This window comes from Haliotis cracherodii, unplaced genomic scaffold (genome assembly GCF_022045235.1).
Source record: "Haliotis cracherodii isolate W230 unplaced genomic scaffold, xgHalCrac1.p SCAF_5, whole genome shotgun sequence".
Lineage (NCBI taxonomy): Eukaryota > Metazoa > Mollusca > Gastropoda > Lepetellida > Haliotidae > Haliotis > Haliotis cracherodii.
The window spans coordinates 66212278-66237982 of record NW_027266308.1 but is presented as its reverse complement, the minus strand read 5'-3'; the positions used below and the strand labels follow the sequence as shown (position 1 = coordinate 66237982).

At 39.6% G+C, this 25705-nt stretch overlaps 1 protein-coding gene across 1 annotated transcript in view; it reads left to right on the top strand.

Annotated features, from left to right (window-relative positions):
• LOC139443206 (uncharacterized) overlaps window positions 1-23322 on the top strand; it is a 37865-nt gene extending 14543 nt beyond the window's left edge. Inside the window, 16 exon segments of the mRNA XM_071224173.1 lie at window positions 1946-2062; window positions 5435-5698; window positions 7172-7310; window positions 7589-8762; window positions 11158-12355; window positions 13226-14640; window positions 14802-15495; window positions 15650-15766; window positions 16311-16624; window positions 16719-16826; window positions 17087-17243; window positions 17365-17548; window positions 18810-20413; window positions 20555-21838; window positions 21965-22471; window positions 23057-23322. Of these exon segments, the coding sequence (XP_071080274.1) occupies window positions 1946-2062; window positions 5435-5698; window positions 7172-7310; window positions 7589-8762; window positions 11158-12355; window positions 13226-14640; window positions 14802-15495; window positions 15650-15766; window positions 16311-16624; window positions 16719-16826; window positions 17087-17243; window positions 17365-17548; window positions 18810-20413; window positions 20555-21838; window positions 21965-22471; window positions 23057-23322 (9542 nt within the window).
• The last annotated feature ends 2383 nt before the right edge of the window (window positions 23323-25705 follow it).

The following is a 25705-nucleotide window of genomic DNA, read 5'->3' as shown; positions in this document are numbered from 1 at the left end:
AATTGATTTATAGTATCTCATTTCACTTGACTCGGGTGACACCACGTGGTTTAAATTGTGTGTATAAGCATGAAGTCCCATGAGTCAATCTTCGACTTACTCTTCCCCGACTGTGTTGCTCACCATCACTACCTTTGTCCTTATGCACAAGACAAAGGCACATGGATCTTTATCAACAGATACATGACTGGACAATCAAACATATTTGACATATTGAATCGTATATTTGAATATTTCCACGTAGGAATTAGTATTACAATACAGGCATACATATTCTGCGGGTCACAGATAGTAATGTCTCTGATACTTCTTTTTGACAGGTGCATATTTATGAACTTTCTGAACCGGGTATAACATATGAATTCAAATGTTACTGCTGGATAGAGGGTAATAACAATGGTAAAGACCTCAAACATAGCACAGGTAGGTAGACACACGCGAAAGCTGTATTTCCGTTAAAGTTAATATTTTAGTAGAAAGTATATTTTAATTTTGAAAAAAAATATTAAAATCGTAACAAAAGTAAATGACCTTTACATTCCAATTGTTAGTATCACATATTGAATACGAATAATCTATTTCCCCTCAAGATTGTCCTTCCATATCAAACTGTGTAACACAGCGTTGTCGATCCTGTACAACCTGCCAGTCTCGCTCAAAGGATGTTTTCTTCAGATTATCTCCAGATAAAGGAACATGTGACAGTGAGTTGATATTTTAAGGATACACATAGATTGACATGTAACGGTAAACAAATCAAACACATTCTTTGGGATATCTGAATGTTGAACTCTCATAATTTCTCACACTTAGAAACAATATGAATGGATGAAAATATGAATGTAATATCAATTATTCCAGAAAGACCTTGCTTTGTAATAAATTATATGTCCAATTCATTGAAGTCAATCTGTCTCACCTTTCTTCACAGGATGCCCCATTATACCAAACTGTCAGTCACAGCCCTGTCTTACTTGTGATACTTGCAATCCACCTACTAAAAACAACGTTATCTTCAAACTATCTGAAGCGAAAAAAACATGTGCACGTACGTTGTCTTGCGACTTTGTATTTTTCAAAGTAAAATTTGGTTTAAGCAGAGATTATTTTGTGTTGGACTTTGTTTTGTCACTTTTGTTATATTTTATATCTTATATATTCTCACACCACAAAATTGTACTTATTCTGTTTGGGCTCCAGCAAAGTCCCCATTTCAAAATTGACTTCTTGATTTTCCCTCTGGACACAAAAAAAATATATTAAGAAATTTATCAATGTAGTCTGCTATCTTTGGTATACTTACGAAACCTCCATTTTATGTCATTTTGATTCATATTTGTTAATTTATCTTTCATAATGATGAAATGATTATCTGAAAGAAGCACTTTGCATTCCAGGTTCTTGTCAAGGTATGGGAAGTACAGTTGAAAAGTCTCTGCAGTGGCTTAGTCCAGACAAGGAGAGATGTGATCGTGAGTTTAATGATACGAGCTGCGTAATGTTAAAAAAGGTTTACAGAACCTTACGTATAAACAAAACCAATAAGTCGCTGATAAGGCTTGACCTCACTGACAAGTTTGGTATTCAGCAACACTGTACAAATGCGTCAGGATGGTATACATGTCCGCCTGACGTTTCATCAGTAGATAGGTTGTTTCCTGTATATAACTCGATCATTATTATATATTTCTTTTTCTTCTTTTTTGGATATAACTTTCCTGTGTTGCATAAAGGCGTTGGGTTTGTTTTTAACTTACATCAATCGAATTGGACGAATGCAATAGTTGGATCTTCAGTAACGATGTTAAAGCATTATATAAAAATCAGTCGTAAGAAATTATAATGAATATAAAGTGTATGTAAACCTCAAATAATGTCAATATCCATATTTACTTTTATTAATTATGTTAATCCATTCAGAGTGATCACTTTATGTGTATTCCAGTCACCTGCTCATATGTAAGCAACAGGTGGTGCTGGCCTGGCAGCTGTTCCAATGGTCTGATGACATCCTGCTCGTGTGAGAGTGGATTCAGGAAGTCAGGGACGTCCACGTGTGACAGTGAGTGTTTTAGAACTTGAGAATTTATCACAGCCAAACGTCTTGAATGAGGCACGTGCTCCGTTCTTGAATCCAGGAAACAGCGAGAAAAGTCACATATGTGGTCACCAGGTTTACGAACAAATGCCCCATTTATAAAGGAATGACAATTTCCTTATTTGTGCCGTGTAGTGTGGTGGAGGTCAAAGTTGAATAATCAAATGTTTTGACGTAGGTGAAACTTAGTCAACTGCAAAAGAAATGTTTGGGCCGAGACTTTAAAACTAATCCAACCCCACCCCCAACTATGTTGCATAAAACGAATGTCGTATGACAGGAATACAATAATTACTTGCATTTTATGCAAATTGTGTGAATGGCTTTGTGTGAACGCCTGCTGTCATCACTGATGTCAGTGGTCTATTCATATCATTCTCTTGCATGGACAATTTATGTTTACTTGGAACAGGGTCGATGTTTCATGCTGGCAGACTCAAGTCCCCGACTTACATCATAAGCTCAGTAGCATTTATGTATGCTGAGTCACCCGGGTTAGAATTGGTATTTAGCAACCCATGCTTGTCATAAAAGGCGACTGTGCTTGTCGCAAGAGGCGACTACTGGGATCGGGTGGTCAGGTTCACTGACTTGGTTGATGTACGTCATCGTATCCAAATTGTGTAGATCGATGCTCACGATGACAATCAATGGATTGTCTGATTATTTACAGATCGTCGCTGAGGGACGCGTTAAGCAACAAACAAACATGTGTTTGGGCATTAAGATTTGAGTTTTGAGACATTAAACCTACCCCATCCACCCCCGTGTTGCAAAAAGAACATATTTCGGACACTGCAGCAGAATCGCAGCACCTAAAGTCTTAAAACTAAGAAACTTGTTGTGGCATACAGATAAATAATAGCGACAAAGCCCTTTCAACAGCAACAGGAATCTCTGCTAATGCAGTCAATTGTATTTCGACTGTGTCATGAGCATGTGGTTATGAATCATTATGAAATGGTGATGATACCAGATACCAGGTGTTCACGAAGAGGTGAGCCTATCCTACCCCAACTTTTTGCAATCATCACAAACACATGCAGAGGCATGTCATTAATATTGTTCACCTGAAAACAAAACACGGGAACATATAGGAAAGTCAGCCACCTTGTCATTCAGTGAGTTTTTTGTCATTCTGAATCTTTATACACATATCTAAATATGAAACAGATGAGGAGGTCTTTATTTCAAATTCAGGTGGGTACGTCAGTGGAAGGGAATTGGCTATTTGATGCTTATTTAAAAATATCAGATCATAGATATAAACCGACGTCCAAAAGAAACTTTACCAACTGAAAATATAAATTTCAGACAATGTATAATTTATTTTCGATGAAGTCTATCTGAAACACATAACCTAAATAGTGTATGCAGAAAATGTTAATCGTCTGTTACATGTTTGCGAGATAACACGCGAAAAAGTGAAAAACACGTGCACCACGGACAACTGCAAATGCACGTGCGGGTAAGGGTATAAAACGATTGCAACGGCAAGTCAGACATCAACAGTGATAAAAAAAACACAAAAGAAAAGCCACGACTCACAGTCGAACAACGTGAACGAGCCTTGGGTATGGTACAGATGGGAGCCACCCACGCCCATATTGCACGAACCTTCGGTTGCTCCCGTGTTGCCGTTACCAACTTGATGCAACGTTACAGACAGACAGGGCGGACCGCTGACAGGCCAAGAACAGGCAGATCCAGGGTGGCCACGCCCAATGATGACCGGTACTTGCGTACCTTGCACCTCCGAAATCGCTTCCTGACAGTGACGTCATCGGCGACAAATGCCTTAGGTCACAGAGTTAGTCGACAGACAGTGGCCAGGAGACTCAGGGCTCATGGAATCAGGGCTTTTAGATCATACAGAGGACATATATTCACAGCGCAACATCGTCGTCTGCGATTGAGATTGGCAACGACGTGACTGGCAGAGGGTTGTCGTCACTGACGAAAGTCGATTCTGTATGTTTAGGGCTGATGGAAGACAACGTGTTTACCGCCGAAGGGGTGAACGAACGGCGGCGTGTTGCGTGCAGGAGGTCGTACCATATGGTGGAGGGAGTGTCATGTTGTGGGGAGGGATCTGTGGGCAGGAGAGGACACCCCTGGTCATCGTTGACGGAAACTTGACAGCTAAGCGTTACATGGATTACATTCTTCGTCCAGTTGTCCTACCATTTCTCCAACAACAGCCACGTGGTGTCATTTATCAGCATGACAACGCTGGAGCCCATACAGCTAGAATTGTCACTAACTTCATCGCAGCCAACAACGTCAACGTCCTGCCGTGGCCTGCACGCTCACCCGACAAGTCCCCCATAGAACACCCAACCGGCAAGAACTGATCTTGGCCCTCCAAGACGAATGGCGTCAAATCCCACGTGACCTCATCAGACGACTGACTCTTTCTGTGCGTCGAAGAGTTTCTGCGTGTATTGAGGCATTTGGTGGTCACACACGCTACTAATGACTTGTTATTGAACGTGAGCGATTGTTTATGTACTCTGCCTATTGGCCATGATTCTGAAAGCTCGAGTTTTGTACCACACCTAAATTTGTGGGGCTCTGACGTCATTCTCAGATGCGGTATGATTGTCATTTTCAGTGTTGATTATGTTGATATATTGATCTTCTCAATGCACTTTACTTCATGCATGTATGTTTTGTTGTTGTTGAGCAAGAGTGATTTCAAACTCCGGTAAAGTTTCTTTTGGACGTCAGTTTATCCAAAGCTGAAGTTTCCTTTCCAAAATACTTTGTTTTGACTTTCGCCAATCTGAGCCGACATTCTGATAGTATATATCCTTGCAGCATCCTGTGACGGCATCCTAACGCTACGTCCCTGTTCCCATTTCATTCATACGTGGTGACGACTATATTTGTCTACAAGTATAAATGGAGTAATTTGTAATAGTTCCTTAACAATGCCCTAAAACTCAGTATATTAGCTTGATTGGAATCTATTCCTCAAAGCCATAAGTTGTTTCATATGGTCTTCACAGTATGATCATGGTTTCACATCAACTGTTTGCCTATGAGATATCGATAACCTTAAAATTATATTTATTGATTTCGTTAGAACATTAGCAACCACCTGGGGACTGTCTTTTTCTTGCAATTTGAGTGCTGCTGTCATTCATCGTCTTGCTATGATAACTGATTGTAACAAAACTGCCATCATTCACATACGTCACACAGAGATGGTGCGATCCCTATGTAGAATGCTCATCACATGTGATAGATCATGTTTTTGACTGTTCATATTACACATATTTATATTATATGTATATACTCGTACACATCTACATTAAATTCCTTATGTTTCAGTTACCACTAAGGCAGATTTGCTCACTTGCAACATAGGAATAGAAGACCACAGAAGTCAAATCAAGAACAGCACCAGCATTGGCAACATGACCGACTGTTATTCACAGAAAGACGTATATATCAACATACAACCTGAGTTTATGTCCTTCAAAATTACAGCTGACTTTCAGAAGAAAGTATCATCTTCTCAGCCTGTGTATATTGATATAACACATATCGGCATCGTGGACAGCAACGTGACAGTTACAAGAAGAGACCTCTCAGGTAGAATGGACTGATGAACCAAATGCTTTATTGTTAGTGAGTGATTCTGGTTAATGCGTTAAACAGTTATATCGCAGCGTGTGAGGTTGATGTTGAAGGAATGCCCGAAGTGATTCAGGTCTTAGATGTTGATCATCTTTAGCGAAACCCAAGGGCACGGGTAAGGTGCTGACAAACAAAGAAGCATATTAGGGGCGAACCGGGAATCGAATCCAAGATCATAGATTTCTATTGCCCAAGGGACGCAAGTCTGCATAGAAAATTGTGGCGCCGTAGACAACTGGGCCACCCATGTCCCTAAATGTATTACATAGCATATGTTACATATGTAAATGCTGCTTTCGCTATCTATCATTGCAAAGAACATTTCACATCACCGTCAGAAAGCTGGAATATTGCTGTGTGCGGCGTTAAACAAACAAACAAACACAGAAAAAACCATTATACTCAACCTTATTTAACTGTAAACCACGTTCATTATGAATTGTAAATACTTTCTAACAGCCGTAACGTCTGTACATTCTTTGTTTTGTTTTTTCACTATAATGAACGTGTTCTAGTTGATATGTCAATAAATAAATTCCCCGTTTTGTTTCCGTCAAACCTAGCCTCAGTCGGAATAATCAATGTATGATGCCTGCGACGCAAGGGGTCCTTAATGAATATTGTGAATCTACATCTGCAATGTAGATACGATACAATTATTATGTTATTTTGTTTACAGTCTATTGTTTGCATCTACAATATTCTATGTCAATGCCAAACAATAATAATGAGGGATTAACAAAAATAACAACACTTAAATTTGCTATTGACCGAACGCTTCCTTATGTACCCTAGCTGCTAAGCATCACAAGATAGATTCTGTAGTAGATATACGGTGCAACCAAGTCTTCATATCAGCCAATGGAAACATTTGTCGCATGCCACTGTAACTTTGCACTGGAAGCCACGCCCCCAAATAGTTTATTTTTGGAATCTGATTACGGAGCTTGTGATTTCAACACTTTCACTTGGACGTGTAAATACTTTCTATGAATATTATGCATGTTCTCTCTCTATCTCTCTCTTTAATTGACTTAATATAGCTATCTAGAAAAATTTTATTCGCAATAAAATCGCGAAATTCCCTCATATACAGTCTAACTAGCTACTGGAAATTACTGTAAGGTGCCCTCACCAGTCTAGCGGCACTAGAACATCACAGAATATTCCACCTTAGACCACGGTATACCAGAAGTGTACACGCCACACTTGCACCTAAGTATAGTAACTTCTTGACGACTACTTACATTAAATAGTACATTCCTGACGACTTATCACTTTCCCAATATAATGCGTCTACCGAATCTCAACAGAAACAATATAACACAGTTACAATCATTGGTCAACAATATGATACTTTGCCATATAACTATATGTGACTGTTCAAGGCTAGAATGTTTCAATTAATGTTTGACATGCATGTTGAAGGCACAAAGCACACGCTGTCATCCACCACGTTGATGGGAGGTGGCCACTGCAACACGACTCTGTCATCGTCCACACCTTCAGCGCTTGTTTCATGCAACATAACATTAAGTGGTTCACCCTCCCTGCAAAATGGAGAATGGTAAGTTACGTAACTATGATCCAGTCCAAGTATGTGCCAATAACATGAGTAAGATCATTTTAACTTATTTAAACTTGTCCTTGGGCCAGCCATTCACTAATGCAAAATAGTTATGCACTGTTCATTTGTCTTCGTTTATCCAGTTATTTATGTTTCCTAATGGACAACCTATAGATTTTACAGCAATATACTGATATTACCAAAACCTTTGATCTAAGAATTATAATCAACGCTAAACGTGTTATAATTGCATAAAACATTTGAAATTATACTTTCAGGTTATGTGGACTAATTAAGGTTTTTTCGGGTGGGTCATTTGATTACAAGAACTTCCGTGGACACCTCATTGGCAACAAGAGATTTACCCCCCTTGTAGAAAGCAAGACCATCTGCTTCAGATACGACAACGTTGCCCCTGTTCACTGTACAAACGAATCAATGTTCTCGTGTTACTCTGACAGTCCCCTGCGTCTATCCACCAGAACCACTAAATATCCCAATATCACTGTAGGGGTATCAGGCTGGGTAGATCCCCACCCATTACACGGGTCACCAGACCAAGCCTCGGGGGTGGAGTACATTAAGGTGGATGTTTATGGTGTGAAACATTTAAATCTGAGCACACTGGATGTTGACTATGATAACCATGTGTTTGCATCAGATGAACTGAAAGGAAACAATGTGAATATCACTGTCTCACTCCCAGCAGAACCTGCCATGTATGTTACGTATTTGGAAGTCCATGATGTTGCTGGAAATGTCCGATTTGCTCGACGTTTTCTGGTGTATGATAATTCATCTAAACTTGAGGTTATGACAACTGGAGTATTGAGGGTCATATCTGCGTCAGTGGATACTAGATATACTTGGCAAATTCACCATGGAAACATTCAATTAGATTGGAACGAACGTTATCATAATGATCATTACTTGAAGAATGATTATCTTTGCGGTGTGAAACCAGACACAAACAATGCAATATCAGGTGTATATGATCAAGTAACAGGCATTTTACCTGTCATGGGTACTGTGAATATCCACGGTATCACCAGTTTTAAGTATCAATGGTGTCTCAACAATGGTTCAAACACGTCGTGGAAATCCGTTCCTGATTTTGCAGACCAGTCTTTGAGTCTTAGTCTGAATCTGACGGATGGTGAGACATATGAAGTCTGGATTAAGGCCGAGGACATTATGCTGAACACCATAGTGGAGTCTGTTGTGGTGCACATAGACAGGAGTGTGGCTGATATTGCTGATACCTGGCTGGTGAGAGATGGAACGAGTCAGATATACGTCCACAACAACACAGATCTCTCTACGATGGTTCTTCAGTTTCGAGCATGGGATGTCCACAGCGGGATCACGTCTGTGCTATGGGCGCTTGGGACAATTAATGCGGCATCAGATATCGGGAACGGGGCGCTTCCTGTCAGGAAACTAGATGATCAGGTAACACAAATTTGTCGTTTAAATTGGCAACCATTGGAGTGTATCTTGAAATGTTATTGATGGGTTTCAAATACATATTATCTTGAGTTTCATACATATTTATCAAAACGACAATGCCTCAGTTACTTGTTATATAGATGCGACTACACGAGTTGTAAGATAAATGGTATCCGACAGATACTCGTGTAGGAGATAAATGGTATCTGCACGAGTGCAGTAATCTGTTTCTTACACACTCTAAATTCGCACCATTTGGCATCGAATCGATGCCAAATGACCTATTCTAATGATCGCAGAAGAGCATTAATACATAACACTACGGCCATGAGTGACGTCATTCGACTACTAGATCTCCACATATATAATGTGAACCTACAGAAAAAGGTTTACGCCATATCTGTGGATCATCAAGGTAATCTAGACAAAAACAAAGAACACGCTGGATGCCGAGTTAGAAGTTTTCACCTCAAAGAAATGACCAAATATGTAGAATGTTTACTTTTGAACGACATCACTACCGGTGACCGATTTTAACAAAATGGCATGTTCACTGACAACAGTATGTGGGATTTTCAGAGTAGGATTTTCGTTGATTGAGGGATCGAAACATTCTGACAATCTGCGTACTGTTTTTTGTTTCATGTTTTCCAATGCAACCAAGACACTAAGTCTGAAATGCAGATAACTACCGTCGTCGTGGTGCGTAATTTAGCGTCAGTCATGGCGTCATACATGACGGAAACTTTTACGATTTCTATTGAATTTACCACATCACTGTGATGTATATGTGTTTTATTCAATAATTCGTGCAACGATTCTCTTCCCATGAATATTCTGAAATGCGCGATTGAGCCAATGTATGCAACAATTAGACAAAAGTACCTCTAAAATTGCTACACAGTGTAAAAGATGAATTTTGCTTTGTTTACATTTCAGCAAGTAGGCCTACAGTTTTCCCAGCACAGTGTTCGTTTCCATACCTAATTTTTTTTTCACTTGATTTCCTCTGGATAATTAGCATTGGTGACAAACACCATTTGTCATTTGATTCTAAAATGTTTTGAGAACCTCTGGGATGCATGTATCGCAGCTGAGTTTGAAATCTACGTGACCTAATTGGCGTCTCCTAACTGACATTTTGTAAACATAATCGAATATGGCGGAACGTACACTTCGGCGTTCGTGCACGCATATTTTCTAAACGATTCTAGGCTTATCGGCGACGTTTCAAAATTATCATTATTGATTTGATGAAAAACAGATACCAGTGATCACTGAAAAGCAATTTTCGACATTTAATACTTAGAGTAAATATCCGATAGTTAGATTTCTAAACACACAATAAATAACGCAATGAATTGTGATTAAGCGAGATTTAAGGTGTACCTAATTTTCAGAAGTCACTTTCAATAATTTTGTTTTGCATAACATGACAGTGAATGATATCCCAGAAGAGGGAATTCAAAACTGTGAAGTGTATTAGTTTGTGTGATGTATTTTAAATATTATTCAACTTCGAAGTGAGGGTTGAAGAAGAGGGACATATAAAAGATCATAACGTTAACATAGCAGCAGACAATGTAACTGATAATAATAACAAACTCACAGACGAGGACGAGTTTGTTTATCATAATTATTAATTACACAGTCCTGTTCAACACAGACGATGGTGAACATTCGACTGAAGCACGAACAACTTGTAAATGACGTTCAGTAAATGATGTTGGTACGTTCAGGAAGGTAGTCTGTCATAATCTCAGGTCATCGCCATGGAGTAGCCAATCACTTGTCTGGAATTCGATCTCACACATATGTTTGATGCCAGTTATCTCCAAAGGGTTTCTCACCACCAGTTGTGTAAGAAATGTATTTTCTTAACCAGGAAGATCAGAGGTGTTAATGCAAATGGACAAACATCTCTATCCATGTCTGTCATTGACATTATTCTCAAGGTACATACATTGTAAATCGCACCAGACAACATATCGTCACCATAGCAGCTAGGACACTGTGATTTGTTTTCTGTTGAGATAACACTACCTCCGCGGATGTATTAGCTAATCCCATGTTCGAAAACAAGCCATGTTTTTCTTATTACTGCCTAAAACATGGATGTTTAACATAACTTTCATCAAGCATTGATTAATACTACTTGACTTGATTTTATACCGAAAATGGTGTGCATGGTTTTAGTGAAGACACCATACAACACTCTCTGTTATGAATTACGTTTTCTCGAATACACATATGATTTATTGAGTATTTGATGCCCAGCAAATTTAACCCTAAAAACTCATAGGTGTCAAAATACTTAATGCTTAATACTTAATCCAGCATATCCGAAAATACACAATTGGTATCACGTCTAAGCTAATCATAGTATTTCTGGTTACAGGTTGTCTGTCCACGAGGGCCAGACTGTTACTGTCCATCTGTTGGGCCTTGTGAATTCCAGAATTATACGCTCAACTTAGGCAGCACTAGTCTTAAAGCCAACAATACCAACACAGGACAACACAACAGAGAGTATTACTTCACCCTCTCCGTAACTAATGGGGCCATGCTAAAGAGTTTTGCTCACCTGGATGTGCTGGTTGACGAGTCACCTCCTGAAGTTGGCGTTGTTCAAGAGGGAAGCTTTGACGGTCCAGACATAGATTACACCAGTCAGAGACATGTACTGATCGGTTGGCAAGGTTTCATAGATCATGAAAGTGGTATACGGTATTACATCGTAGGGTTAGCAGACAGATGTCTTACTCTTGATGAATTGAAGCAAACAAGTGCCAGTCATAACCTCATTCAAAAAGCAACAACTGAAAGTATATCCCTGGTTTTCCCAACAGAAGGTAGATATTTTACTTCACTTGTTGCCGTTAACAATGCTCTAGATCCTTCTGCTGTTATTTGCTCAGATGGCATCACGTTTGATCTCTCTCCCCCGATCATTGAAAACATCAATCTACACCAAGCAGCTTCATTATCAAGTCTCCATTGCATTGGTAATCACATATGGCTAATCAACTCTAACATGACAATGGCTAAGCTTCAAATGGTGTCACAGTGCCTTGAACGATGCCATGATTACAACACAGATAGGAATTTGCGTTTCCCTATAGTACAGGCAGGTTACATAAACAATGAGACAGCCGATAGTCTATGTAGGAATCTACCATATCTGAATGAGACTGTAATGTATGTGCCGTTTCACAAGCTTGTTCTGAACTGGAGCATAATTGAAAGTGAAAGCCAGATTCGAGATTCCTTCGTAGGTTTTGGGTATGATGTGTCCACATACAGCAAACCAGATCTAGCAGACTATAAACCTTCCCACAGGAAAACAAGTTTCCACAGTCATGAAACTGGTTTTGACAGTGGGACAGAGTTTTACATATTTATCAAGACTGAAAACAAGGCTGGTGTCTCGTCAGTGGCGACACTTGGTCCTGTGATGATAGATGACACCCCTCCAGATGTACACGGGACGCTTGTACCAGAGATAGTTGGGGATCATGTCAGAGTCACCTGGACTAATCACACATTCTCTGATCCTGAAGAACTACATCAGCAATTCACAGTTACATATCGAGCAGGTAAGCATCAGGTGTAGGTTTCAACGTACATCTAAAATAGGTTGATGTATGTCATCGTATACCAATTGCGTGTACCAATATGCTCATGATGTCAATCACTTGATTTTCTGGTCCAGTCCCGAATATTTATAGATGGTCGTCATATAGTTGGAATATTACTTAGAGCAGAGTTAAACAACACACAAACAAACAGTCAATACCTCAAAATATGGGCAGAGTTTGACCTCACTACATTTGTCCCCCATACATAGCCACAACATTGCTTCAGTGTTGTTGCAATGGCTTGTCTGTCCATTACCTTTGGCGCTAACCTAGAAACATCGGGAGAAATATTTAGCAACATAATATGACTTTCGTCACATTCTGTTTTAATATTGAAAACCATGAAGAAACTCAACTTTTGAATAGCTGAGGTAACTGGCCCAGGACCACAATGTGATTTGAATTTATTAATAAAAAGGATTAGACTATAATTTTTGCACTGTTTTGAAAAAGAACACACCAAAAAACTTTCCTTAAAACCATCAAAAGTGATTATGACCATGTTCCAAGAAAACTGAAACGTTTGTAGGATATGTACAACGTCATTAGGTAATTTCAAGAACATTTGAGAAGAAATCAAATTTAACTAAGTACTTTAATAAGTGTGTTTTGGTCTACACTCACATGTTGACCATTGTTGGCAATGTTTTAAGAATACTATTTCAATTTCAAAATATACCAAGTTACCATTCATATATGTATATATAAAGTTCTTCTCTGGTTGCACAGAAAAATCGGATGTACCTGCAAGAAACTGTGTCTTGGTAAATTGTGTCACAAGTCATTTGATAACTGCATAGTATAGAGGTTTTATGATGTTTCTTACAGTTATGGATCAGGACTATGTGACACCAATACTGCAGAGTCCTTCTGGGGCAAGTAAGATGTGTAAAGCTGAGGGACATGCTGGCTGTATTCAGTATCCACTGGTTCCCCTGCAGCTCCAGGATTCAGAACCCGGAAAGACGTGTCTCTTTGAGTTGTATGTTTACAACTCAGCAGGCCACTTTACTACTGTAAGAACTGACTCGATCCGTCTTCCATCGCGGTTCCCTCCTGGGCCAGCTGTGGTCGTTGATGTAGATCCTTCGGATGTAGACTCCTTGATAGACGTAGACTTCCACCAGCAGTATTCTGCTTGTGCTCACTGGTCTGGATTCAAGCATCACAGAAACGTTACCTTTGAGATCGGCATTGGGTCATCAGCAGGTATGGAGGACGTGATAGGGTTCACAGTTGTCACTAGACTGGATACCCTCACTGCCTGCATTAACTCGTCCTCTCTCAAGTTGTTTGCAAGGTACTTCACATCAATACGAGCTAAATGTTCAGGTGGAGAGACTGTTTCATCGTCAGATGGATTTATGATTGTGGCAGATGCCCCAAATTCCATCTCTGTTTTTGATGGTCCGACATGTGAACTGAATGAAGAGATGTTGGTTAACGATCTTGATTTACATAACCTTTCTCACCATATGATCGTTAACGTTACATTCGACAAGCCACTGCATCTTGGACATCACTATAGTGCTGTAGTTAAAAATATCACTACCTTAAAAGGATTCACATTTCTGTCCGACGATGTATTCACCACTGAAAGCAACGTGATAGATAATTCAACTTATCATGTTCAGTTTTTTCCTCTTACAACAATTCCAAATTTCCAAATGAGTTTATCAAATGGAAGCAGTTTAAACATTTATATGTACAGATGTGTTCAGGATGTTGACTACCAGGTCTCAACGGCATCCTACACACTGCATTGGCAGGCTGATGGTGAATACCTGAATTTTGCCACCCATTACCATCTCCGCCTACTGCAAAGGACATGTAACAATGAATCTTCAGAAACCTGTGTGAAAACCATCAGAGAAACAAGGGTTAGAGCAGGAAGGGGCACGGCACATTTAACTGATCTAAATCTGAAAACTGGACAGCATTATTTAGCTTCTATATCGCCTTGCTTTGGACACATCTGTCTCTCAAGTGAATTGTCTGATGGCGTGATGATATCTGTACTTCCTGTGATTGGTAATATAATCTCTGTAATACAGGATGAAACTGGAGCTTGTACATACATATCTGTTGAGGTAGCAAGTTTTGAGTGTGGAGAGTCTCGAAAGATATCACGGAGCTGCGTCATTCAGTGGGCAATCATCAAGTCAGAATCTGATTCCAGTCCAGTTACAACGTGGATGCAAGTCGACCCTGCCTCTTTCAATGTCAAGGTAGATATGCATTAAGTCTGATTGTATATAATTGATATTTCAGTTACAAACTATACACAATGCATATGCACATGACATATCTTAACAATCTGTGACTATTCAATAAATCATAAGTCATATCTCATTATGAAAAAGCTAATATTGAATTGTTGACTAAGTATTTCTTCTGATTTCAGACATCAAGATGCCTGAGGCTACCAATCCACTCATATCAAAAGCTGTTTACATGTATACGAGTGTTCTGCCAATCGGGGCAGTTTGGTTCTAAATGTGTGGAGCTGACACTGAACCCATACGCTCAGTCTTACAGTGAGCATGCACTGTTTGAACTACCAGCCGATGATCAACGTCTGGCTAATGTCGAGGATATTCTCCACAGTGAACGTCTTGGCACAAGGTTAAAACTGCTGCATGAGCTGGATGTTGACTTCATAAACAGCAGCAACAGAGTGAGTTCTATCATCACCAACACAGCTGGGCGTAACATCACATGGTTCATAATGAAAGGAATTCAACATGTTCCAGTGTATGACTGTGACTCGGATAAATCATGTCTGGCATGGCAATTTACACAAACTGGATTTGTCAGGTTCGGCTGGATAGACTTTGACGATGCTGAATTCTATTACATCTGTGCCAATGTCAGTGGAAATAAGGAAAAGGAATCAAGGCTGGCTTTCACCATTTGTGGAAATGGATTTGTGATGGACAGGACTCCTCCCGTAGCAGGTTCTGTCAGTGTAACCAACACAGTATCAGGCTTTATCACAGATTCTTCACATATGTCCATCACATGGTCCGGATTCTCTGACAAGCAGCCAGATGGAGTTTTCTATGCCCACGCAATTAAATCATATTCAATTGCAATAGGTATGAAGCTGTTGAAATATTTTAAACATACTCAGTTTTATATTTCATCAAAGGGAGAATGCAATGAATGGGAATGATAGTGGTGTAATAAGGTTCTGTTCTATGTTGTCTGTTTGCATTTGAATAAAGTTTAAAACTGAACTTATGTTTGAAGGGAACTATCCTTATGGTCAAAATGTCAAGCCATGGACAAAGATTGGTGAACGCACATCATTTCGAGCAGAGGGTCTTTCCATCAAGACTGGGGAAGTGTACTATGTCACCATCAAAGGTGATTATACTGAAGGAAATAATAGCCATATACCTTTTACATAATCATAAGAGTCCATTGTATGATTTGTTTGTTTGTTTGTTGTTTAACGCCGCACTCAGCAATGTTCCAGCGATATGGAGGCGGTCTGTAAATAATCGAGTCTGGACTATGATCATCGATCCACGCAATTGGGATCGATAACATGCATCAACAAAATTAGCGAGCCTGACCACCCAATCCCGTTAGTCACTTCGTACGACAAGCATAGTCGCCTTTTACAGCATGCATGGGTTCCTGAAGATCTATTCTACCCCAGATCTTCACGGGTCCCATTGTATGATAACGCCTTTATCATAAGTATGTGTTTATGAATCACGATCTAATATAGTAATGATAAAAGATGTTCGCGAAAACGACAATCAAACAAATCCGACAGTTCGACAATCTTGCAGAAATTCATAAAACTTCACTTCTTCACTTTAGAAGAAACTTTAGTCAGGAACATTATATCATTTGTGCGTGTATACGCAGAACACCTAATCCATCAAACTGATTTTTTCAGCTGAAGATCATGTCGGTCATATGACAGAGAGTATTTCTCCTGAAATAATAGCCGACCTTACTCCACCTGTATGTGGTGAGATCCATGTTGAAGGACTCTTCCCACACAAGAAGTTTTTGGGGACCAAGACACTTCACATCCACTGGAGAAATATCCACGACCCTGAAAGTGGCATCGAGTCCTTCCATCTAAATATGATCACCCCAGTCAACACAGAGACGCTACATCTACATTTTGGCACTGGAACAAAATCTACAATCATTCATACTGATGATACATTTATTGAGGGAACTCTTTATGAAATTAGAATCAAGGTAACAGTAAGAATAGTTTTATGAAGCATATTGTTGAAGCTTGAACATGATCGTTGTTGCTGCACATTTCTCTTTGTCTTTCTTGAAATTATAGGCCACCAACAATGCCCAGCTTCAATCTCTCTGCACATCCAAGGCATTCATCATTGACAACTCCCAACCACATGCTGGTGTTCTTCGAGATGGCTATGATGGCATTAAGGTGATGGTCTGTTTTAGTGTGTCACATTTCAATAAGAAAACTATAGCCCATCTCCAATGATAAATTGAATAGGCGTTTACTTCATTCACTTCACCACATCCAGGTACATTCTCCATTACATTCAGACACGAAGATTTATTGCAACTTCCCTTTTGTTTCTACTTTTATCCTTTCCGTTTGACAGAGACTGAACATCACTTGGTTTGTTTATGCAGTTTCTTACCATGTCAATAAAATTCGTCATTTGTCATTTCTCTTAGGACGAAGTAGACTATCAAACAAGCACAACGGAATTGGGCTGCCACTGGACTGGATTTGACGACCCTCACTCAGGGATCCAGGGCTACAGAATAGGACTTGGAACTTCACCTGGGGTTTTGGATATCCAGCCTCTTCTGTCTGTTGGGCTTCAGACAAGTAAGTATAGAGCATCAACGTTGTTCTAATTAACTGTTAATGTATTACATAGCTTCTGTTTACATGTAAAACACATGACATATCAAAGGTTGAAAGTAAAATGTATAGAAATGTGTTTCAGATTATAACTGGACACATGCCTTCATCCCTGGAGTGAAGTATTACAGCACAGTAGAGGCATGTAACAATGCAGGGCTCTGTGTTACTGCATCTTCTGATGGCGTTGTTATGGATGGATCCTCTCCTGCAGCTGGTGTTGTTATTGTCGGTCACACTGACACTCATAACAAATATCACGGTCACAGGTGAATTATTTATAGTGTATCAAGTAAGATAATTATTGTGTCAACTATATATTCACTCACGGATATAATCAAAGGCATCAGCCTCCCTATCTGAACATTCTTTTACAAATGCAATTTGCAAATGACAATAAAAGTGACAAAAGACTTTGCATATTTATATGAAGTCTCTTATAAAAGCAGAGTCCATTGTACGTTTCCGACTATATCATGAGCATGTGTTCATAAATCACTATCAAAAAGTCATGATATCGGGTATTCACGAAAAGGTCAACGTATCCAGCCCAACGAGTGGCACCATCATAAACACATGCAAAGGCAAGTCAATTGTTCACCTTTTAAAAGCTTTACCAAGTCCTTGAATGTTGTAACCTCGATCAAACAACTTCTGAGAAAGGGACGTATGGCCCTATTTGGATTAACTGGAGGAAGAGCATGCTCGATTGAACATGAAAAGTAAAAGGCTTGAGCTGCTGCAAAATTGCTCCACATAAAGTAAAAGTTGAATAATGGAAAGCTTAATTCATCCTTCCTGTCATAAAGTCTTGTGGAGTGTTTGTCACTCTGAATCTCGCACATAGATATAAATATGAACTGGACGAGGAGGCCTCACTTGACTCCTTTATTTCTAGTCCAGGGAGCTTGATTGTTATTTAAGGATTTCAGATCATCGGTAAACAGAAACAGGATTCAGTAATACTTCTTGGCCAAATTACCTTGTTTTGACAATCTGAGTAGAAATTCCGATTCCTGTGCATTAAAAAAACAGATCAGCAAGAATGAGGGCGCAACTGGTGCCCATGGCAAAGTCTACTTTTTGACTTTGAGGCTTACACCCAAATGTTACATTGATTTCACATATTGTTTTTTTTACGGAAATTCAGAGAGCATTTGCTTTCTTAATTGACAAATTGTTCTAAAGATAGTTATGGATATCTCTGAAGATAGACATGTAAATATAGCTGTAGTCACCATGTTTGTGATAAATGTTCCATATATCAAGGAATTGTTTTTCGTTGAGGTTGGATTGTGGTGAACAAAGTTGAAAAATGAAATGTTTTGACCGAGTTGAACTTAGTTCTTTTCTGACATTGCAAAAACTCAAGCAAATCCTTTGAATGTTTTAGAATAAAAGAAGACAGTTTCGTTGTCTTCCCATATTAGTCAAGTTTATGCACAGGGGCAAGCGTTATTGGAATTCTTAAGACTGACACAACAATAAAAATACATATTTATATATTTTAATGACATCATTTAATTGCAGATCATATGTCCACAGTAAATGGGTTGGTTTTGAAGATGCAGAGACAGGAATCAATCACTTTGAGTGTTGTATTGGACAGACATTACATTCTTGTGACATTATGAATTTCACCAACACAGCCCTCTCCGATTCCTACTTGGCAAGTGGGCTGCACCTGCCGGTTTCTGTTCCTCTGTTTGTCACAGTAAGAGCGTATAACCCCGTGGGTCTGTTTGTCGAGGCTGTCTCACCCAGTTTTGAAGTTGATGACACTGCACCAAAAGCCATCGACAGACCAGTGTTCATGTCAACAGCACCAGATGGACCCGACAATATCACTATACAATGGGATAACAGTCTCCTGTATTCGAAGTGGAAGTTCATTGACGATGGCAGTCCGATACATAAGCACATACTTACCTTTCAAACATACCACGAGGCAGCAGTAGCAGTTGAACAGATTACGTTAGGACCACAGACCAATCACCTACTTATTCTACAGAAAGATAAGAGACTCAGGAATGGAGATAAATATAAACTGTCAGTGACTTCCTGTAACCGAGCAGGTTTGTGTACAACGTCACACAGCAACGACATTCTGATTGATTCTACTTCTCCGATACTGGGAGGCTTTAAGCCACCACTAACGTGGCAAACCATGAGCGTCAATGGATCCGAAGTAACATTTGTCAATCTGACCTGGTATGGCTTTTCAGATGCAGAATCAAACATTTTATGCTACCATATAAATGTGGGAACATCGTATGAAGGCGCCGAGCTAACACATGATACAGTCACAGTCAATCATGACCCATCAGTGAAAGAGCAGTCAAGCACAATCCAGCTAACACAGACACTTCATGGCGGGAAAATCGTTTTATCTATTTGGGCTGAGAATTCTGCACTTCTGCTGAGTCCAGTTGGTAAAGTTACAGTATCAGTAGTAGCAACAAATATCAAGACTAGACGTGAAGGAATACTGGAACTACAGCGCCACTCCTGTGACAAACACTACTGCACTGACGACTGTACATGTGCTGTGGTTGGGCGGAAATGTAATCCACCTTCTACACCCGTAGACTGTCACGATATGTCTAATAGTACATCATACAAGCATCCGGATGTCCGAATATATCCTGGAGCCCGTAACCAATCTGGCTTCTATGCTATACCTTCTCTATCTTGTATTGCTGGACATTGGGAGACAACATTTGACATACAACGATATGAATGGAGTATGGGGCTGCTCAACGAACCATTTGGGGCTGGAATATTTACAGCTGGTGAAAGTACCTGGTATGATGTTGGAAAGAGGACTGAGACTGTTCACTGTCTGCCATATGGTCGAGCCCTTGAACATGGAGAAGACTATGTAATCTACATTAGGGCCTGGTACTCAGATTCGGAATACAGAGTCTTCACATCCCCAAGCATAAGAGTCGACCACACACCCCCCTCTGTGAGGAGAGGCAGAGCGCTAAAGGACTCAGATTCATCGTGCAACAGAGACTTTGACATCTTCCACAGCAATCACAGTGACATAACTGCCTGTTGGCAAGGATTGTTCCAGGAAACGCAAACAAATATCGAGGAATACATAGTCTGGGCTGGTGTTACAAAATATGGTAAGTTCAATATTCAATATCTTAATATTTGATTGGTAAATAATAAATACTGGTAGTTTTGGAGAAATATTGCAGTTACGATCATATTATCCCATGCGTATTCATTTTCGTAATCTCTATAACAGCTTTTTTTTTATCCAGGTACAGACCTGTTGCCATATCAGAGTGTAGGCCTGACCACAGTTATGTCCTTACCTGTGGTAAATATGACTCATGGTACCAAGTACTATGTGGGCATTCGCGCCATCAACTCCCTAAACATGTCTGCCACTGTCATCTCTGATGGTTTTGTGGTGGATGCAGACATTCCAGTTGGTGGACACGTCTTCAACACTGAATATCATCGAAGTAGACTGACACAGTCTGATAACTCATCCTTCGGTGTTTCGTGGCATGGATTTCAAGACCATCACTCAAGTGTAAAGCAGTATCAAGTTCACTTGAAGGAAGACAACTCATCAAAAACTGTAACTCACACCACAGTGACACTCAGGAACTCGATTATCTTTGATGCCTTGAATCTAAAACATGGACACTATTACACAGCGTCTGTAGTAGCAAAGGATTTTGCAGGACATCTCAGTGACGAAGTGACATCCCTTCCCGTGTTAATTGATGCGACTCCTCCATATGGATTTGTGTGTAAGAACTTCACAAATGTCTCCATCACCAACATATCCTTTGAGGAAAATAATCTTCCATCTGGTTTCCTGAATGTATTTAAAGTTGATTTACCTCGAGACACAGGTTCACATTATCGTGTGAGGGTTTCCATTCAGCGAGATCATCTTAATCATGAAGAGGCTCTGTTTTCAGTTGGTGGCATCCACATCCAGATCCCATTTGTTCTGAGATATAACCACACACTGTACTGTGCTGAATACCAGTTTACACTTGGTTCAGAAACTATGCCTGGCTCAGCTGTTTTAGAAGTTACTATTCAGAGTAAAGAAACCTTCCAGGATGCAAATATAGAAATGGAGCTATGCACAGACAAAGAGAGAACACAAGGGTCAGATGTAATAACAACACGACAACTTACGCCCTCACTTCTAGGTATCTGCACAAGGTTGATGGACCCTGAAAGCGGCTTAAAGAACATACAGATTGGAGTTGGTACAACACCAGGAGGGTTTCAGCTACAGACCCTTCACCATGCAGAGGTTGGGTTCCACCAGTTGGTGGAGGTGACTGCCCCCCATAGGACGCCAGTTTACACAACAGTCATAGCTGAGAATGGTGCCTGACTGAGGACACATTATCTTTCTGACCCCATTGTGCTCGACCATACTCCACCCAAAATATTAGATGTAAATGTCCACCTTGTTTATTCTGGTAGCAAACCTTCTGAAACAACACACGCATCGGGATCCTGGTCAGCTGAAGACGATGAATCAGGAATTGATACATGCTGGTGTGCTTTAGGTAAAATGTGTGTTGTAATATATTCCATGTATTTACTTTTGTATGCCAACATTATGCATAGTTTTCCATGCTACATATATGTGTCGTGACAAGATATCGTTCTGAAAACGTAATATATGTTTTTAGGTCACACGAGACTGGCATCTGATCTCCATAGCTGGGTTATTTCCAAGAGTGGTACATCATGCCAGATACCTGTTCCACATCCATCCCACGGGCTCAGACTCTACATGAACATACAGTGCACCAACAGCGTGGAACTGGACATGCTTGTCACATCAAACGAACTACAAATTCTCTTCAGACCACCATCGGCTGCTGGTAGCAGTGTTGACTTTGTGGTGCAGAACAGCTACAGCCAGCATGGGAAAGACGTGCCGCAGTCTATTATGTCCTCTCTTGCATTTCAGTGGACATGGCCAGACCGGGAGTCCGTCAGTCACTACCAGTGTCGGGTAACAGGCATTGGGGTATGGACGAACACCACCTTGAGGTACTGTGAGATGTCAAGCATGCAGCTGAAGGATGGGGAGAACTATACAGCTATGGTTCGAGCTGTAAACATGCGCCAGCAAATAAGTGAAGTAATATCAGCTTCAGTGGCTACAGACAGTTCAGCACCAAAACTGACAGGTACTGTTGAACTGTCACTACATATGGTGCCAACACTAATCGTGCGACAGTAGCTTATCAGATGTTCCAAGTTTAGAATTTACAAGTATTCTGAGTGAAGTAAAAAGAAAATCTCACCCGAGTGGCTTTTGTCCGAGTGTCCGGCAAGCCTCGGAGCTTTTCCACGTTTATCAACTCATGTTGATGTATTTGATATCAAAGGACAAGAGGTTGAGATTATATTTAGCATCCAACATCATTCTTCCAACTTTGTAATATGCAGTGTCTTAAGTGTAACACGTACTGCTAACAGCTTCATTAGCAAAGCCATTCGTGGTTTCATTTGATTGTGATGTCATGGTAACCAATGACATCACAATGGTCTGCAAAGCATTGTGATGCATTTTGGTTGCAGCGATATCTACAATGTAGATATCGCTTGATCTCACCAAAGCGATATCTCCTGTGGGAGCCAGTTTGGGTAGATAAATTACCATTCACACATTTACAATGCAATGAATACAATATTTTGAATTTACACATTATACACGCTGCATACAAAATAACATTCGTCTCTATCAGTTTCATTCATGTTTATACACACAGGAAGGAACGCATTAGTTCATTGGAGCTCGGACAGTGTGACGGTATCTTTTCGAGATGTGTTTTATCCGAGAAGAGACCACCTCACCTACACCATCAGTGTGGGCTCCAGCATGGGCTACAGCGACTACATGCATCTGTACACTACACGTCACACTGACGTCACAGTCAACGTACCGGGCACCACATCAGAGATTCATGCCACAATAACAGCCCAAGCACCTGTTGGCACATATGAATCCTATTCCGGTACTTTCACAAGGAAGTAATAACCGAGTTGTTTTGTATAAATCATATATTCTAGAACCAGTAATATAACATAGATTTGATTATCCTGTAGTTCTTGTTTTATTGTAATATGGCTACTGTTCATAGTATATTGTGCCACAGTACCATGTACTCGCTTATATTTAGATAACATATGTTGTAAAAAATATCCTCTTGATCAATGAAGAAACGCATATAGTTATTGATGTCAGTATGCGGAATCGCCTAGGAAGAGTATCTAATCTGTTGAATGTAGATGTGATTTACAAGAAGGTAAATATTTAGTGGATTGATTCTATAAACAGGATTAGAACCTGTCATACTTTGTAATTTCAGAAAATATATGTGTGTGTATCAAATCTTCGAATAATGTTTTACATAATTTTATTCATGATTAAAATCTAAATTGTGCAACAGTTGGTCTCTTCCTTTTCTTAATTACATTAGATATAAAGCTTCTTAGCTGGCAGGTATATCATAATGCGAGACAAACCCTGCATCTCCTCTCTCCTTCATTTCACCGAATGTGTTCTGCTGAAGACACAGCACGTCTTCGAAATCTGGAGAAACTTCACGTTTACATGTATATGACAACATGTCATTTCCGAGAAAAGTTTTTAAATGCATATATTCTAACGACGCGTCCTAGCACCAGTAAGATAACATAGTTCTGTAGTTCTTGTTTTATTGTAATACGGTTGATGTTCATAGTATATTGCGCCACACTACCATGTACTGGCTTCTCGCTTATGTTTAGATAACCTATCTTGTAAAAATATCCTCTTGATCAATGAAAAAAACGCGTATTGTTATCGATGTCAGTGTGTGTGAATCGCCTAGGAAAAGTATCTAATCTGATGAATGTAGAAAGAGCATGTGATTTACAAGAAGGTAAAAAATTAGTGGATTGATTCTATAAACAGGATTAGAACCTGTCACACTTTGTAATTTCAGAAAGTATATGTGTGTGTATCAAATCTTCGAATAATGTTTTACATTATTTTATTCATGATTAAAATCTAAATTGTGCAACACTTGGTTTCTTCATTTTCTTAATTACATTAGATATAAAGCTTCTTAGCTGGCAGGTATATCATAATGCGAGACAAACCCTGCATCTCCTCTCCTCATTTCACTGAATGTGTTCTGCTGAAGACACAGAACGTCTTCGAGATCTGGGGGAATGAATTTGACGTTTACATGTATATGAAATGTTTTCAAATGGAGCCAGCAATTCTCTCATTGTATTGATGTTTATGGTACATTGGAATCCAGTACAATGTACGGATGGGCATTACATTACAAGCACATACCAGATCCAAACTGAATGGTCCACATTATTGTCGTAACGATATATTCTGCGACTACGACATAACTAAATTGACAGTAACATTTCGGTAACTCTGATATTATGAAGATGTAATATAGATCTATGTTGCTCCTCTCCCCTTCATTTCACTGAATGTGTTCTGCTGAAGACACAGAACGTCTTCGAGATCTGGAGGAATGAACTTGACGTTTACATGTATATGAAATGTTTTCAAATGGAGCCAGCAATTCTCTCATTTATTGATGTTTATGTTACATTGGAATCCAGTACAATGTACGAATTACATTACAAGCACATACCAGATCCAAACTGAATGGTCCACATTATTGTCGTAACGATATATTCTGCGACTACGACATAACTAAATTGACAGTAACATTTCGGTAACTCTGATACTATGAAGATGTAACATAGATCTATGTTGCTATGTTATTGTCTGTGCTCATCTCTCTGTTTAGTTACATAAATCAGGATTTCTTTCAAAACTATATCAACTGGTTACATATAAAAGGCCTTACACGTTCATACTTGTACAGCAAAATGTACTGACTTCTCGCATGAAGTGTGTAAAAATGGCGAAATGGAAGAAGAGTATTTTATCAATATTGACAAAAATACAAAATACTGAGAAATAGGTATGTTGTCTTTGTTTTCATACTGCAGAAATTCAAGAGTATGTCAATCAACCCTCATTTTGTAAACGTCCAAACAGTGTTACTGGCTTGCCTTTATACTTGTGAGGAAGCGAAATTAGTCTGACGTTGCAAACAATTCTAGAAATATGCATAGTATTGTGCTATAGCTGATCAATTTGCTCCAACTGAATTTAGTAGTTTGTATGAAATTGTATATGATCTAAGCGTTATGATACTTGTAACACCTACACAGCGACATATGCTGACAATAGCTCAGATGGCCTTGTGACTCTGGACCCTTATCTCAACCCGATGAACGTTGACGTCCTGCTAAGAGATCACAATGCTATATGAAATGTTAAGAGATTGAGGGGCAACTGGTGCTCAAAGCACTTGCCCTGGCTATTTGCCTGAAGTGTG